Here is a 14,873-nt window from a genome sequence, read left to right as displayed (position 1 = left end):
CAGTGTTAGCAGTAGGATCCTACAGCAGGGACTGGGGCTCATGTCTCCACCAGGACCCCGAATCTTGAACACTGTGGATTAGTCAGCATTGATAGCCTTGTCCTGGGTACACCTCAGCACAGGGCCATTGTCTATTGTCTTCCTTCTGTCCTCTATTCTTTCACCCAGCATATGTAGCTCTGTTTCCAAAACATTCCCTGAACTCTACCTCGTATGTCCTTTTTGTTGTGTTTGTCTTTTTCTTCTCTTTCATTTTACTTTTTATCTTTTCACATTTATTCTATTCATATTCTGAGCCTACTTCTGTGATGTTCCATGTATTCCCTCATTTTTTTCCTGGGCTTATGTGGACAGACCTGTCACATCATTAAATATTTATCCAACTGCTATCTACTGCAGCCAAGCTGTTAACTTACAGTGTGCAAGTGAATGCTTGCTGCAACTATTTATCTGAAATGAAATAACAGCAAAATGAACCTCTCTAAAGACATTTCTTTAATTTGGGTCATTTCAGCATGTTCACAGCACAGCCCCATGGATGAGGCGGAGGGGGACAGAGAGTGACATAGTAGGGTTGAGTGAGGGCATCTAGAAGCTTTCAGATGGGAAAACTCCTTAGAAAAGGAGCACAAGTGTCTGAAACTGCCTTGGCCATGGAAACAGGTAGTGTCAGTGCCTTCCATGCCTGCTGCAGTACTTAATTAACATAATGGCAGCACAAATTCTGCTGTGTCACCATGTTGTCAATGCCCGTTACTCCAAGACAGCTCACTGGTGTGAGTTACAGTCACAGGAATCCAGAAAACCATGAATCAGCAGCATGCCATCCTTCTAGCTACAGAGCTGGTCAAAAGAAAGGTATCAGTGGCTGCCCAGATAAAAGGATGTTCCAGGAGAGAATATCAGGGTTCAGATCAGCTGGGGAGGCTCACCTCTGTCTGCCTTTCTCAGCACTAAGAATCCTAAACCATTGGTAGACTGGAAAACTTTACCTAGTGGCTGAAGATGCACTGATGGCTGACATAGACAAAATGCTGGCATGTTTCCTAGATTGCAAAAGCTCCTTACCTGCACTTAGAAGAAGATCTGAAGAGCTTAAAACATGTTCTGGAATTGAAGAACCATCAGATTCATGAACAGGATAAGAAGATTATGGAGCTAGAAAAACAAGTGAGTTGTCATTTTTTCTTTTGGAGGAGACATCACAGAGGTAGAAGAGTAAAAGTTTGGTTACAGCAGGTGAATTTAAAAAGGGGGGAGAGGAAAACATGTTGGGAAAGATGCAGTTAAGGAGGTTCAAGAATGGCTCCCTATTGTGCTCTTCCACAGCCAAGCACATAGCTTCTTCTACTGTAACATCTCAGATTTTCACTCAGAAATTGGGATCTTTTCCCTCCCCTTCACCTACCCATGACACTTTGACTTCTTCCACACATCTCTTGGCCTGTATTGCTTTTATATGTGGCTACCTGCTCAGCCTGTGCATTAGATTACGAGGTGAGGGGCATAGGAAGAATAGAAGAAGGGGAGCATTGTGGTCTTCCAGGGCATAATGTTGTACAGCACCCTGCAAGAGCCAGGTGCCATTTAGGACTGGGAAGGGCAAAGAGGGGAAAACTGAGCCGTTTGTGTCCTGCTGCTGCTGGTGAATTAGCAATATTCAGCTAGCAGTCCCTAGCAAAAATCACTCTAGGAGAGCTCTCTGAGGTAATGCTTTTCTGCAGCCTACACTGTTTTCTCATCCTTTGCTTGTGGGGATCCCTGATGAAGAGCTCTCTGGTTCATCATCAGTTGCACTTTTTATTGGAAAAGGGGATTCATTTTCTGAGGAATAACCTACAGTGACAGTGAGTGTGTAGTATGGTGACAGGATGAGGCATTACCTCAGCTGGGAAGCTGGGACAGCTGGTTCAGCACAGCATTCAGCAAGATTTGTTTCCATTTACGGGGAAATTTGAGAACTCAGACGATTATTTTGCTGAACAGATGCTTGAATCAGTGGATGTAGAGAAAAATGTCTCCTTACAGCTGAGATTTGTTAACTTTGCTCCTTCCAATATACTGCTCCTGAAGCAGAGCCAGAATGTGAAAACATGCACTGTAGAGTTATACTGGAAAATAAAAAAGTCAGCATTTAGCAGTCATTTAGCTGCTTTTGCTAATTAACCACATACAGCACACATACAGCATACAGCTCCTGCCCTTTATCACAGTAAAACACTAAGGCTACAGTGACCCAAGGGCACAACTGCTTTCTGTTTAAACATCTGCCTCTATATGTGCCAGAAACACCTCAGAGCATCTCCAAAGGCTCTGAGAGATGGGTGCCTCATAGGAAGCAGATGGGCATTTAAAACACAGGGTCAGGTGGGTGACAGGATCCTGAAAAGGCTGCCCTGAGCAGAGCAGGATTGGATAAGGCTGATGGCCTGCCGGAATAAACTTGCTTGTTTGGCTGCCCTGGCACAGCAGAGGGGTTGGAACTGGATGATCTTTATGGTCCCTTCCAACCTGATCCATTCTGTGCTTCTATGATCATGTGCTGTCAGGATTGCAGACCATCATAGAGGTCCTGAGGCTCTCTCCCTGCTCTGTATTTCAGCTGAGGTCAGCACAGACTGAAAGAGATGCAGCAGTAGCCATGAGTGGTAGCACAGGGCATGGTGGGGATGGCTACATTTAGTGGGCTAGGAGACACTGCTGAAGCTGGGCAGACAGCTGGCACATGCGGAGAGCATAAGGGCACGCTCGGTTCCTTGCCTGCTGGAAATGAGGGCATTAGGAAATGGGTGACAGAGAGTGAAGGTTGCACTCAGGAGGGAAGGAGATGCAGCTCTCCTATGCTTTGTGTTGGCACAGCTACCACTTATTAAAACCATCGAGGTTAGGGGAGCAGTGAAGGTATTGTCACACTGATTCCTGTCTTGAAGTATTTAAAAATGGGACCAGAATCTGCTCTAATAAAATGTGCTGTGGTGAGCCAGAATATCACCAAATCAGCATCATCCTTTATAGCTACCTGCATTGGTTGGTGATCACTGCTTAAATCTGATGCCTCCACCATAAAGTGTGACTTATTGAGTGCACAGTATTTTGATTCTTTCTAAAAGATTGGGAAGTTCAATAACCAAGCTCACACAGAGATAAGGTTCCCTTGCGATATCTTGTCTTCTTCCAAAAGTGTTGAATTCAGCAACATTCAAACTGCTGGAAAAAAGCAAGAACTAAGGTGATAAAGCACGTCAGATTCAAAACCTGGGAAAAACAGAGCATCTGAGGCTGTAGTGCATGCCTCTAACCATGTTTGGGATGTAATACACTGCTGGTGACATCCTCCAACACTGTCCTTGGGCTGTCCTTAGTAAAAACCACTTGTGCTTGGGGCGGGATCCATTTCACCTAATTGTAGCTGCCACTGCCAGCAGCAGAGAGATGTGTCTCCAAGGGACACCGCAGGGGATTATGTTTTATTTGTGCTGGCCAAGACTGGGACCTTCCTGCTCCTCAGGAAAAAAAAGGACTATTATTTCAGTTCTGCCTCCCTTGATGCTGTGTTCAGTTACCTCAAGTATCGTGTTTTGGGCCCCTCAAGAAGGGCTTGGAGGCTCTGGAGTGTCTCCAGAGAAGGGCAACAAAGATGTGAAGGGTCTGGAGCTTAAGTCTGGTGTGGAGCAGGTGAGGGAACTGGGATTGGTTAGTCTGGAGAAGAGGAGGTGGGAGTTGGCCTCTGCTCTTGTCGCTTTGTTGGAACAGGCTGCCCAGGGGAGGTGGTGGAGTCACTGTCCCCAGAGGTATCTTCATGGAGTAGGCTTCAGGATTTCTTCAGACTGAAAAAAAAAGCAAATAAACTCATTTTGTTGCAGGCTGAGAAAAATTTAATCCTGGAAGAAAAAATCACTGTGCTGCAACAGCAGAACGAAGAACTCAGAGCCAGGATTGAGCAGAACACCGTCATAACAAGGTTTGCAGAGATACTTGTACTCTATCTGAGCTTACAGAGAGGCTGCAAATTTTAACTGCCCAAGGCTGACACTTATTTCAGAAAGAGAAGAATTAAGTGTATTTCCTCTTGAAAGTGCATGGTCCTGCTCTGCCTGTTATATCAACAAATCATTTGTATATCAGGGTTTGTTTGACATGAGGAAGGTCACTTATCTATAAGAAATTATTTTCATGATTTTGATGTGCTGCTGAGTCCTAAGTTGCCAATTGCTTCTGATCCCAGAGTCAGTGCCACAAAACATGTTGGTGAGGGTGGGAAAAGCGGTTTCACAGGGACAGCCTAACAGTGCTGCCATCACCCAAGCAGGGTTACCTTTGGTTTTGTTGTTTGCACTAACAATCTGACTAGAGGGACAAGGTTCCTTGTCAACAGAGACATCTGCTTTTGGGCTGGTGAGCCTATTTTTTTTTTTTTTCCTCTGAAAATGCTGGTTAGAAAAGGTTGTAGTGGGGCTTTGGGTATAATTTTTATGGTCTGTCTTGTTGGGCACTGCAAAAGAAAAAGTAATTCCATGTGTTGCAAAGCTTTCCTATAGAGTTATTCCTCCAGGGTGTGCTCCCTGCAGACTTTCTCACACTGTTTGGACTGTGAGCTCACACCACAGCTGTTTCTTTAATGGGATTGTGAATAGGATCTTTCTCCACTACTGGGCAAACAGCTTTCCAAAATCTACCAGCCCATATCTTTAAATCCTCTGACTCTGCAAATGCTGCTTTGTGGCTCAAAATTGACAGAGGAAGAGGAGAAAAGCAGACATACATGCACAATCAACTTAGCTCCACTGCTGCAAGAAACTCGGCCAAAGAAGCAGAAATCCTCAGCTGCCAGAGCCCTGGAAATACATGATGGGTGGTTGTGTTTGTGGGTCAGGTTTTATTTCTAAAAACTCTTCAGCTGATAATTGGGCCAGGTAGATGCCCTGAGGCCCCTGTTGGCTTGCCCCAGGACCAGGCTCCTGCCCAAGCACAGTGGGGATGCAGAAACCAGATGATGCTCTGTGACCAAGTTGCACATCCATCAGTCCCACCATCTGCCTGGACTGTCCCATTTCCTTTAGCACAGCCACCTGGCTAGAGGCAAGCAGACTTACAAGGTTTGGTGCCTACAGATTGCTCCGTCCCACCCTTGAAGCAGCCAGTGGGTTGTAGGGAGCTTCTCTGATGCTGCAGCCAGGAATGGAGGGTCAGGATGGTCAGGACCCAAAGGCTCACAGGGCATTTATGGAGCAGAGCATCATCTGAGCAAGGGAGCACAGAGCACAGACTCCTTTCCCTTTGCACACTGCAGCAACTGGGTGGGTGGAAGAGTCGGGTGCAGTGGCACTCACCTCTTTGCTTGTGCTCTGCCACCTCACAATTGCTGTTCCTCGTGGCTCAGATTTGGTGGCAGGGTTGAGAAGCAAAGGTGAGACTTATGGCTGCCACTGGAGTTGACAACAGAATTTTGTCCTTCATTACACAGAAAAATGCCTAAAACCCAACATTCTCCACCGCTGTGGAGGAGATGGAGCAGCTCAACAAGCACCTCTGGGTGATGGTGTACCTCCAGGCAAAGGTGGTTGGGAAGCACAGGTGTCTAATAACCTGGGGCCCTGGCCTTCACCTCAGGGGTGGGTTTGGAACCTCTGAGGCTAAGGGGCACAATCCCAGGTAGGAACTGCTGCACCAGTGAGCAAATTCTGCAAACAGGGCACACAGCACCACGCTTGCAACCCCATGTGCTGAATGGGGGGAGAATGATCCAAGAAGTTTCACTTAGGGCTCTTAGGGCTGAAACCAACCCAGCCCTGAGCAGACAGTGATGAGAAGAGGATGCCTGAAGCCTCTGGGTGTACCCACATCCCCAAGCCAAGTACCTGAACAGCTGTGTCCCAGCTGCAGTCCTAGGGATGGTAGCTGGTGTGGTCCTAGGTGGTGTGGAGGGAGGTAGGTGGCCTCCTGCTTCGCTGCCTCTTGTGCTTCTGTGCCTCCTCCATCCTGGTGAGCCTCATGTGCTGGCTTCCCTCCCCAGGCAACTGTCGGAGGAGAACGCCAATCTCCAGGAACATGTCGAGAAAGAGGTGCAGGAGAAGAAGCGGCTGAGCAGAACAAACGAGGAGCTGCTCTGGAAACTGCAGGCAGGAGACGCCGTCAGCCCTGTGAAAACCCCCCGAGCATCATCCACATCATTTTATCGCTGCTCTGCAGGGAACTCCTCGCCAGCCAAAGCCAGAACCGTGCGACGGTGATCCATCACGGCCCCCTGCCTCGGGCATGTTTGCAGCTGCTGAACCTCACACCCAAGGAAGCCCCACCATCAGCAGGTGCCAGGCTTGTGGCTGCAAGCATGCTCCCTGGCTGCATAGCTTCACACTAGGCAGGGCTCTCCGAGAAACCTTAGATAGGAGCTCATGGTTTTGACACGTTCATTACAATAGCAGGGAGGATAGTGATAAGTTAGGATAGCAGAAAGGTAGGCTAGCAAGGTAGGATAGCTAGAAAGGTAGGTTTAGCTTAGTATGATAATAATTTCACTGTTGTTAGAGCCAGCTGTTGGAAAATGCTATGTTACAGGTTCGTTGGGATGGACTGCTGCTGCAGTACTTCAGGTTAGTCTCAAATAGAGTTCCAGTTGTGAATATTTCTGTGTATGTGTCTGTGTTTATATATATGTATGTACTGTACCTTTATACCTATATATAGACGCACACACATATGTATGTAGTTGAAGACGTTCTGAATTGCATTTTTTTATACTCTTGGATACCACTAAGTGCTGATCTATTTTCATTACAGTCAGCGGTTTTCTAACTCGTGCCTAAGACTTGTATCAAAAGAAAACGCATTTCTGTTGCGCCTCCCAGCAACATTTATACCCCAACCAGAAGGAAGTCCCACAGAAATAGAAGCGCCTTCCAAGTGACCACCAAGTGGTACAATCCTTAACACCAGCGACTTTGGCATTCTGAGACAGTACTGCCTTGAGAAACCACCTTTGCATTGAGCACCAGATGAGAAACACAAACCATCCACTGCTTTTAGCTCTTAGCATTGATGTTGTAAGTGAGTGGGGATAGGGTAGAGATGAGAAACCTGAGTTTTAGTCAATATGATAGAGGTTACTGGGTAATGTGTTTCAATTTTAGACTCTTTAGCTCCTAGATTACTTTTGTCTTGTTTCCCCTTAACCTAATTTTAAGTCAGAACCTCTGGGTGTAGGGTTCTGTTCAGGTTGATATGTTTCAAGTCCCACGAGAAAGGAGAAGCAAACCAACCCTTTGTGTTCAGACCTCTGCTGACCCAGCATTAGGCTGAGCTGGTGGAACACCAGGCGTGATACAGAGGGCTGCATGGGCGCAGAAGAGGTCAGAATATTCCATACCTACCCATGTCTCACACCACTGTATTTTACCCAACATTGCAAAGTGTGTGTGGGATCCGTGCCCGGCTTTGCTGGAACGCTCTCAGGATGACCTCTGCAGCTCAGACACAGATTTGGTCACTGCCAGTACATTCCTAGTCCCTCTGCAATGCTATAAAAATAATAGTGATGTTGGGTTTTATTCTCCTTTTCTTGAGAAATTTACTTTTGTAGCAGCTTTTGCATGTGATGCTGAGTGACTCGAGCATCTTGTTAGGATAGACCTTAGCACAGCAGCTGCCGTTGAAACATGTTGCTAGGTGGTGGTGTGCCCAGCAAGTACAGCCTGGAAGTACAGCCTATTCTAATAGGTGCACACACAAAGGCCCTCCTCGCCAGTACAACATAACCACCCTCAGACCTGCTGCATGCACAGAAAGCTGCAATACCTCCAGTGTTGTGCTTCAGTCTGCCAACGCAGTTCTGATGAGATGACAAAGTCAGAATTGTTACCGTGATCTGATCTCAGCTTCCCCACGTTGAACACACTGGAGCATATTATCAGCCTGGGATGGGCTGGCCAAGCCTGGCCTTCATTTCTTCATTGTTTTCCTCTATTTCTGGTGCTTTCCTACTCCCATTTTTTGAATTAAATTCGTATTCAATAATTGCTTCCAGCAGTGAATTGAGAGTGGGGCTTCAATGCTGGGAAAACGTTGGACCAGCCCTAATTCTGCCATCACTTGGTGTCATTGCCAGCCTCTTCTCCATTGAACTGTTGCCTCCCAAGCCTGCCTGTCACTGAATGCTTCCTTGGTGGGACCTCCAAATCACTGGCAAAGCTCAGAGCCTGGTGGGGAGGTGCCCCGGTCCAGCAAACCTTCCTGGGGGATGTCACAGGTACCTCCTGAGCCCAGAACCAGGGAGTTCCGTCCCCCCCAAAATCATTCCTTTCTTTTGCCATGGATGCCCACCATGGGCTGGCCCCAGTGCTGGCTCCCCTGCTCAGTGATGCTGGCACATCTCCCTTGAGGACAGGGCGCCCACAGGTGCCTGGCCCTCCCCATAGGGACCGGGGGGGGGGCAGAGCAGGGGTTCACTCACCCCTCATCCCTCTGGCAGCAGCTTGGAGTTACCAAACGTTTGCAGATTGAGCACTGAGGCCTTGGCGCATCCCACTGCGGGGCCCTGGGGATGGCACAGCGGCAAAAGCTGCTGCTGGTGACGGTGGTGGGGAAGAAAGCTGACACTAACGGGTGCAAATCAGGTATGTTCCGTCTCTGCACTGATCGCTTGTGTCCCATGGACACGCCAAGGAGCCCCTGTACAGTTCCCACACAGCAGGTGTGGTCCGGTTCACTCTGTGGCTAATGAGTACAGGAAGTTTGTATTATTTCAGTTCTGATGTACAGATAAGTGTAATATATTCCTGATAATAAATACAGGCGCCAGCACACAGCGTGGGTGGGCGCACAAAAACTGGGGTGTCCTGCTGTGTTTTCTGCGTACACAGACGTACAGACACTGGCATGAATGGAAGGCAAAGCGAAATCCCGTGGCAGTGCAGTAAGGAATGGAGCTTCCTGGCAGGGAGCAGCTGAGTGGGGTTAGCACGGCTCACGTGCTGTGCATTAGCTCCAAATCCCATAGAGAAAAATGAGGCTCACAGACCAGCACATCCCCACAGCGACACAGCGCTGCCCTGGGTGAGGACACTTCTCAGGTGTCTGGTCTGAGGCACCTCTAGGACACTGAGCTGGGGCTCTTCCTGGCATCCTCCCAACACGAGGGGGGCTGAAAGCACAGTGCCCCATTGAGGATTGCAGTGCCGCCCCGTGGGCTCATCCCAACCCTGAAACCCCCCCCAGGCAGAACGTGCTCGGTGCACAGCCCCTATTTCCAAACACACGTGGCAGCACCAGGGGCTGCACCTCAGGGCAGTGCCCTCCTGCGCAGCCTGCAGGCACTACAGATAGCTGGAGGACGGAGACAGGCTCAAAAATAAGGGCAAACAACAGACATGGTTTATTCGAGTACTGAGAAAAATGCTTTAATGCTGTACCACTTAACGAGAAGTGAATTGCCAACAGCTTCATTTGGTGGTGAAGTATTTACAGTGGCACCAGGACAAAAGGGAGCTGTGCACACGCGCGGGGAGGGCGAGGTTCACATTTCAAAACGTAAGGCTTCAAGCGCTGCACGGACACGGAAAAAAGAAATCCAACCGAAAGAAAGGTAAAAAAGATAAAAAATAGATCTGTCTGCAGAACAAGCATCAAAACTATTTAACACGCCTGTAAGAAACTCTGAGAAACCATTAGGAAAATAGACCGTCAACAGAAAGGTATATACATTGCGCTTAGTAATTAGAAAATAAACACTGTACAGACTTCCATGGCTTCAGTCCGTAAAGTCGCTTTGCTGGCCGCGCTCAGCGTTGCTCAGTGGAGCGCTTGAGGGCACGGCTCAGCCTGGGGGCAAATTCCCTGAGAGCATCCCAGGAGGTGCCGCCTCCATGGCCTGCCGGGTGGGGGCTCAGACAGAGAGAGGGAACGGTCCCACGGGCAGGGATGGGGTGGAGATGCAGGCGTGCAGGGCGGCCTTCGGCCATCACTTGGGCAGATGGTAGCAGTGCTCCATTGTGGGTGGTTTCCTGGGGTGCAAATTGTGCCAGGAGGAATTTGAGAGATCCCGGTGGAACTGTTTAAAACAGCACCACTAAAGAGTTGATCTTACAAAATATGATTCCCCCTAACAGTGCTTTGTCTCCAAGGCAATAGGAATGGAAGGAGCCTGCAGCACCGCCCACTGCCACAGGGGTTTGGTTTGGCCCAAGGGGAGCGCTGCTGAGTGCCCCTGTTCTGAGCCCCCCCATAACCCTGCCCTTACACACCCACGAGGCTCGAGGCTCTGCTCCCTGTCCCACACCAGGGCCTGGTGATCCCCACACAGCCACGCAAGAGGATGGTGAACAGCACCCCGAGGGATGAGAGAAATTGGAAATGAAGCCAGAACCCACGCGGCAACGATTTTCAGCAAGATGTTTGTAAGGAAGTACGCAAAAGCTAGTCATGATTCTGTGATTTTTACACCTTTGTGGTGAGAAAGGCGCTGCTGTAACAGCCTTTGAGAAAGGCTGCCTGGCCACGTGCTGGTGGCTCCTCTCCAGTGAGCTCCTCTCCGTGTTGGCCGCCCCAGTTGAGGCTGCCCCATGGGCAGAGTCATGGCACTGACACAAAAGGGTCTGCTCCGGCACCGAGCAGAGGCAGCACTTCTCTGTTCCCACCCCTCCATCTAGTAAAATGCATCTGTACAAAATATAATAATAAAGCAAAATAGCTGTGGAACTATTTACAAAGATGAGCTCGATGCAAGAGAAGCATCTTGTTCACAAGAGCGAGGTGATAGCAGCAGTTGCCTGTCCCCAAAGATACCTGGAGTGACCTATGGGACATGCAGACATCAGCAGGGACGCAGAGACCAAAAAAAAACAAAAAAAAAGAAAATGTAAAAAAATAATACAAAATCACCCATTTGAAAACACCACCCCAGAAACAGGCAGCCAAATTTCTACCTTACAGCTTGCAAATCCAAGCGGGGCGGGGATGCAGCAGTGAGGGCAGGGCAAAGCAGGCAGCAGTGACCGAGTCATTGCGTCCCCACACACAGCCTGGCACGGGGGCTTCCCCAGGGCTGGCACAGGCCATGGCACATTGGAACACTGGAACACAAAGCGTGGCGAAACGGAAGGATTTTCCTATGAAACCTTCTGGGAGAAAAGGAAACAACAGGAAAATGAACCCGATCCAGACTTTCCCTTTCTCCCAAGTGCTGATATTATACGCCACAAAAGCTGAAATAAAGTTATGGGATATAAATACCAGAACAGATCCCTAAGAAGACAACAAAAATAAGTTAACATTTATATAAAAAAAAAAAATTACAGCAAGAAATCTGCATATTTTTAGATAATTTTCTTTGGAAATATACTTCCATCAGAATTCAGCCTCATATAGTCAATGCTGAACATCTAAATTGCTCAGAGTTGGTACCCAAGACAAAGGTCCTTACATTCTTGGTACAATGGGAAATATCCACACCCTCTGCGTTCCCATTTTCCATTTTTTCCCCATCCTCTCACATCCTCAGTGCTTTCCAGGAGGTTTTGGCACACACTGAGTTTTTGCCCACATTTAAATCAAAATAGGGCTCAACCTCCTGGGTTTTAATTTTGATACTCTTCTCTCCCTGCTTGAGTAAGACTTCATCCGTGTGCAAGGAAAAGAGGACTGGCAGATGGTCAAGGGTCCTGAAAGCACCCTGAAAATACACCCAGAGCACATTCCCTCCACCCAGCTCCAGCCCTGAGAAGAGCCTCCCAGTTTGCCAGAAGGCCAAGACTGGAACTCCTAGCAGGCAGAAAGGCTGTGCTGGAAAGCTGCAAGACACGACCCACCACAATATGACTGAGGGAGATGGTCTGGTTCTCCCTTCTGCTGGTTAAGCCATACGGAGCCTGTTCCTCAGTCCACACCAGTATGATGGGGTCGGGTGCCCATCCCCTCAGCAGCAGGAGTTATGATGGCCAACAGACCAAATGCTCCAGGTGCTGGAGGCAGCAGTGTGGAGCAACCCCTACACAGGTTAGGAGAGAGGATTTCTGCAGTATCTGTTTGGGATTTGTTATTCAGCACATTTAAATAGCGGTGTTGCGTGGGCACAACCCACCTTTTGAATGCTTCCACAAGCCTTTTTTAGGGCAGGGAATTTGGCTGGGGAGATATTTGGGAGAATCTTTTTTGAAACTGCCTTTCAGCAAAGCCAAGGCCACGTCTGTGTTGCCAACTTAACACAGCCTTTGGTCTCACCTCTTCACAGAACTTCACAGAATCATAGAATGGCTTGGGCTGGGCAGGGACGTCTTGCACCAGATCTGTTTGCTCAAAGCCCCATCCAACCTCATTCCCAGCACCTCCAAAGATAGAGAATTCCCATGGCCCAGGACATGCAGTGCAGGCAGCACAAGCTTCTCTGGCCCCACAGGAGCACGTGTTGGAGCAAGAGCACACGCTGCTGCACAGGGTGGGTGGGCAGCACTCAGAGCAGGGGCTCAGCACATTTACAGCCCTGCTCAGGCCTGTGTTAAGCAGCTGAGCAGCCTGCAAGGTAAACTCTCAGCAAGCCAGGCCCCTAGTGTTGCCCCTGCTCTGATGGGACCACTGGGAAGGAGAAAACCCTACAACATCCTCATGCCCCACCAGGCACGAGGCACAGACTCAAGTGCTGCTCACAAATGAAGTTCAATCCCTTGAGACTCTTCCTGTGTTCCTCCTTCCAGGGACAGAAACATGCTTCACCCTGATGCCGAATGCTCACAGCCAAATGCTTTATTCTACTATTCACACAGCCCACACCGAGGGAGCTCCTCTAACTTCCAACCAAACACATTTTCAGAGCTGGGCTCAAGAGCATTTCTGCCACCCCACCGGTTCAGCCCCACTGCTGGTCAGCTCTGACGTGAAGAGGTAGAAGGCTCTTTGGAGACACCTCTGCCCTTAAAGACATTCAAGTACTTGCACCAGATATTTCTATGACAAAACCCCAAATCCCTCTGCTGAGTCTACAGTTAGCAGGAACATCCATTTCATTATCTGCACCCTGCCAAACGACCATTCAACCCACAATAAACCTCCCGACATTTCACAGTAGCAGTGTTTTAAAGTACATGAATGCCGAGTTAAAAGTTAAATGCAATAAAAACTATGAAACCTGATGCTCTGAGGAACATAAATCTTGCAGGTGCTTTCTTAACCAGGTGAAAGCTCACGTTTGCAGAGAGCCTTTTCTTTGTACATACAAAGGTGGTACAGCTCACATCAGGTGAAGGAAGTGTCTGATCTAAGCATGACAATAGCACTGCAGATGTGCTCTGTATATATCAGGTAGAATATCTGTGGGGGGGTCATTCCCAGGGCTACTGAAAGAAGGACCTCTGCGAGGCCTGTTTCATAGCAGCATTTCAGGTTAACTGGCACACAGAAGCAGTTTTCTTTCTAGACACTGAAAAACAAAACAAAACAAAACAACGGGAGGGAGGAGGGAGAGTGCATGGCCCCAGACCAGCTAACAGCATTGCTGGGAGCAGCTTTTTTTCCTTGTGATCCCTTTTAACTGCGCGACTAAGCAAACTGCAAGCTGCAGCAACAGGCCTGGGGATTCCCACACTGTGCTTCTTTCTTGCTGCAGTACTGATTAACCATATGCAACACTTCAGGAGCCCCATGGCACAGCTGCCTTCGCTGCAGCGGTCCCCGGTCGCCCACGAGCCACACACGTGGTCATTTGCAGCTGTCTGAGGCAGTGTCCATGCTTCTCTCTGTGTCTGCTGATGCTGCGTACGCAGCCTCCACGCTGTGCCATATTCCGTAGGAAAAGTAGATGATAAAGCCTGCAGGAGCCAAGGGAAGAGAAGGGAAGTTAGCTCTGTAAGGGGACAGACACCACTGCTCACACCTACAGGTCACAGATCCAGGTTACAGCCCTCCTGACAGCTTGCATCTTGGCATCACTGCCCGTCGTGGAAAAGAAAGCTAGGTTTAACCCAGGTTATAAAACCAGCACTTGGAACAAAAAAACAAGTGAAAAAGTAAAAGTGCCAACACAAAGATTGCTCCTCTGCACACCCTGATTGTGCTGGCTCACAGCCACAGCTCTCTCTTTTAATATGGATTCCTCACATGGTGACACACAACCCTCCTTCTTCAGCTTGTTTTGATGCCCCGTGACATCTTAAAAGAAGGCACAGAGAGGAATTTTCACATTAAAGAAACAAAAATGCTCTGGCAGTCCATGAGGTTTGCACAGTGGGGTTCCAATTCTGGATGAATTTCTGTCTGGCGCTGCACAAGGCAGTGCTGCTTTAGCACTGAGATGTCCTGAGCTTAGGATGACCTGGCAAAGTGCTAACATCCATAGGTAAAGTGGAATGAAAAAGGGAATGAGGACACATGAAAAATGAGATCTGGGTAAAAAAGAAGCTATCTAGAGCATGGCTTCTGCCTTGATCAGGTTCAGAGCAAGTGGGCAGCTGCTTCAAGCAGCCCTTGTTGATTCATAGAATCATAGAATCACCAAGGCTGGAAAAGACCTCTACAATCATCGAGTCCAGCTGTCTACTACCACCCATACTGCCCACATCCCTCAGTGCCACATCTCCACGTTTGCTGAACACCTCCAGGGACAGTGACTCCACCACCTCCCTCAGCAGCCTCTTCCAATGCACTGCTACTATTTCTGAGAAGAAATTCTTCCTAACATCCAAGCAGAACCTCCCCTGGTGCAACTTGAGGCCATTCCTTCTCATCACTGTAATCTGGGAGAAGAGGCAAACCCCCCCCTCACCACAAACTCCTTTCAGACAACTGTAGACAGCAATAAGGTCTCCCTTGAGGCTCCTCTTCTCCATGCTGAACAATCCCAATTCATCTGTCTTTGACCCTGCAAGTCTCCTACCACTGCAGGAAGAAGCTAC

The 14,873-nt window shown here is 48.6% G+C and overlaps 2 protein-coding genes across 6 annotated transcripts in view; one reads left to right on the top strand and one right to left on the bottom strand.

Annotated features, from left to right (window-relative positions):
* MTUS2 (microtubule associated scaffold protein 2) overlaps window positions 1-8,955 on the top strand; it is a 267,070-nt gene extending 258,115 nt beyond the window's left edge. For all 3 annotated transcript variants that reach the window (XM_048933633.1, XM_048933634.1, XM_048933635.1), the window contains 3 exons: window positions 1,051-1,170; window positions 3,864-3,961; window positions 6,014-8,955. In XM_048933633.1, the coding sequence (XP_048789590.1) occupies window positions 1,051-1,170; window positions 3,864-3,961; window positions 6,014-6,230 (435 nt within the window). In that variant the 3' untranslated portion in view covers window positions 6,231-8,955. The remainder of the gene's footprint in view (window positions 1-1,050; window positions 1,171-3,863; window positions 3,962-6,013) is intronic.
* Window positions 8,956-13,433: 4,478 nt separating this feature from the next.
* SLC7A1 (solute carrier family 7 member 1) overlaps window positions 13,434-14,873 on the bottom strand; it is a 39,566-nt gene continuing 38,126 nt past the window's right edge. For all 3 annotated transcript variants that reach the window (XM_048933678.1, XM_048933677.1, XM_048933679.1), the window contains one exon: window positions 13,434-13,790. In XM_048933678.1, the coding sequence (XP_048789635.1) occupies window positions 13,681-13,790 (110 nt within the window). In that variant the 3' untranslated portion in view covers window positions 13,434-13,680. The remainder of the gene's footprint in view (window positions 13,791-14,873) is intronic.

This window comes from Lagopus muta, chromosome 1 (assembly GCF_023343835.1).
Source record: "Lagopus muta isolate bLagMut1 chromosome 1, bLagMut1 primary, whole genome shotgun sequence".
In the NCBI taxonomy this organism is placed as follows: Eukaryota; Metazoa; Chordata; class Aves; order Galliformes; family Phasianidae; genus Lagopus; species Lagopus muta.
Note: the sequence above shows the minus strand (reverse complement) of the source record. Positions and strands in the feature narration are given on the sequence as shown.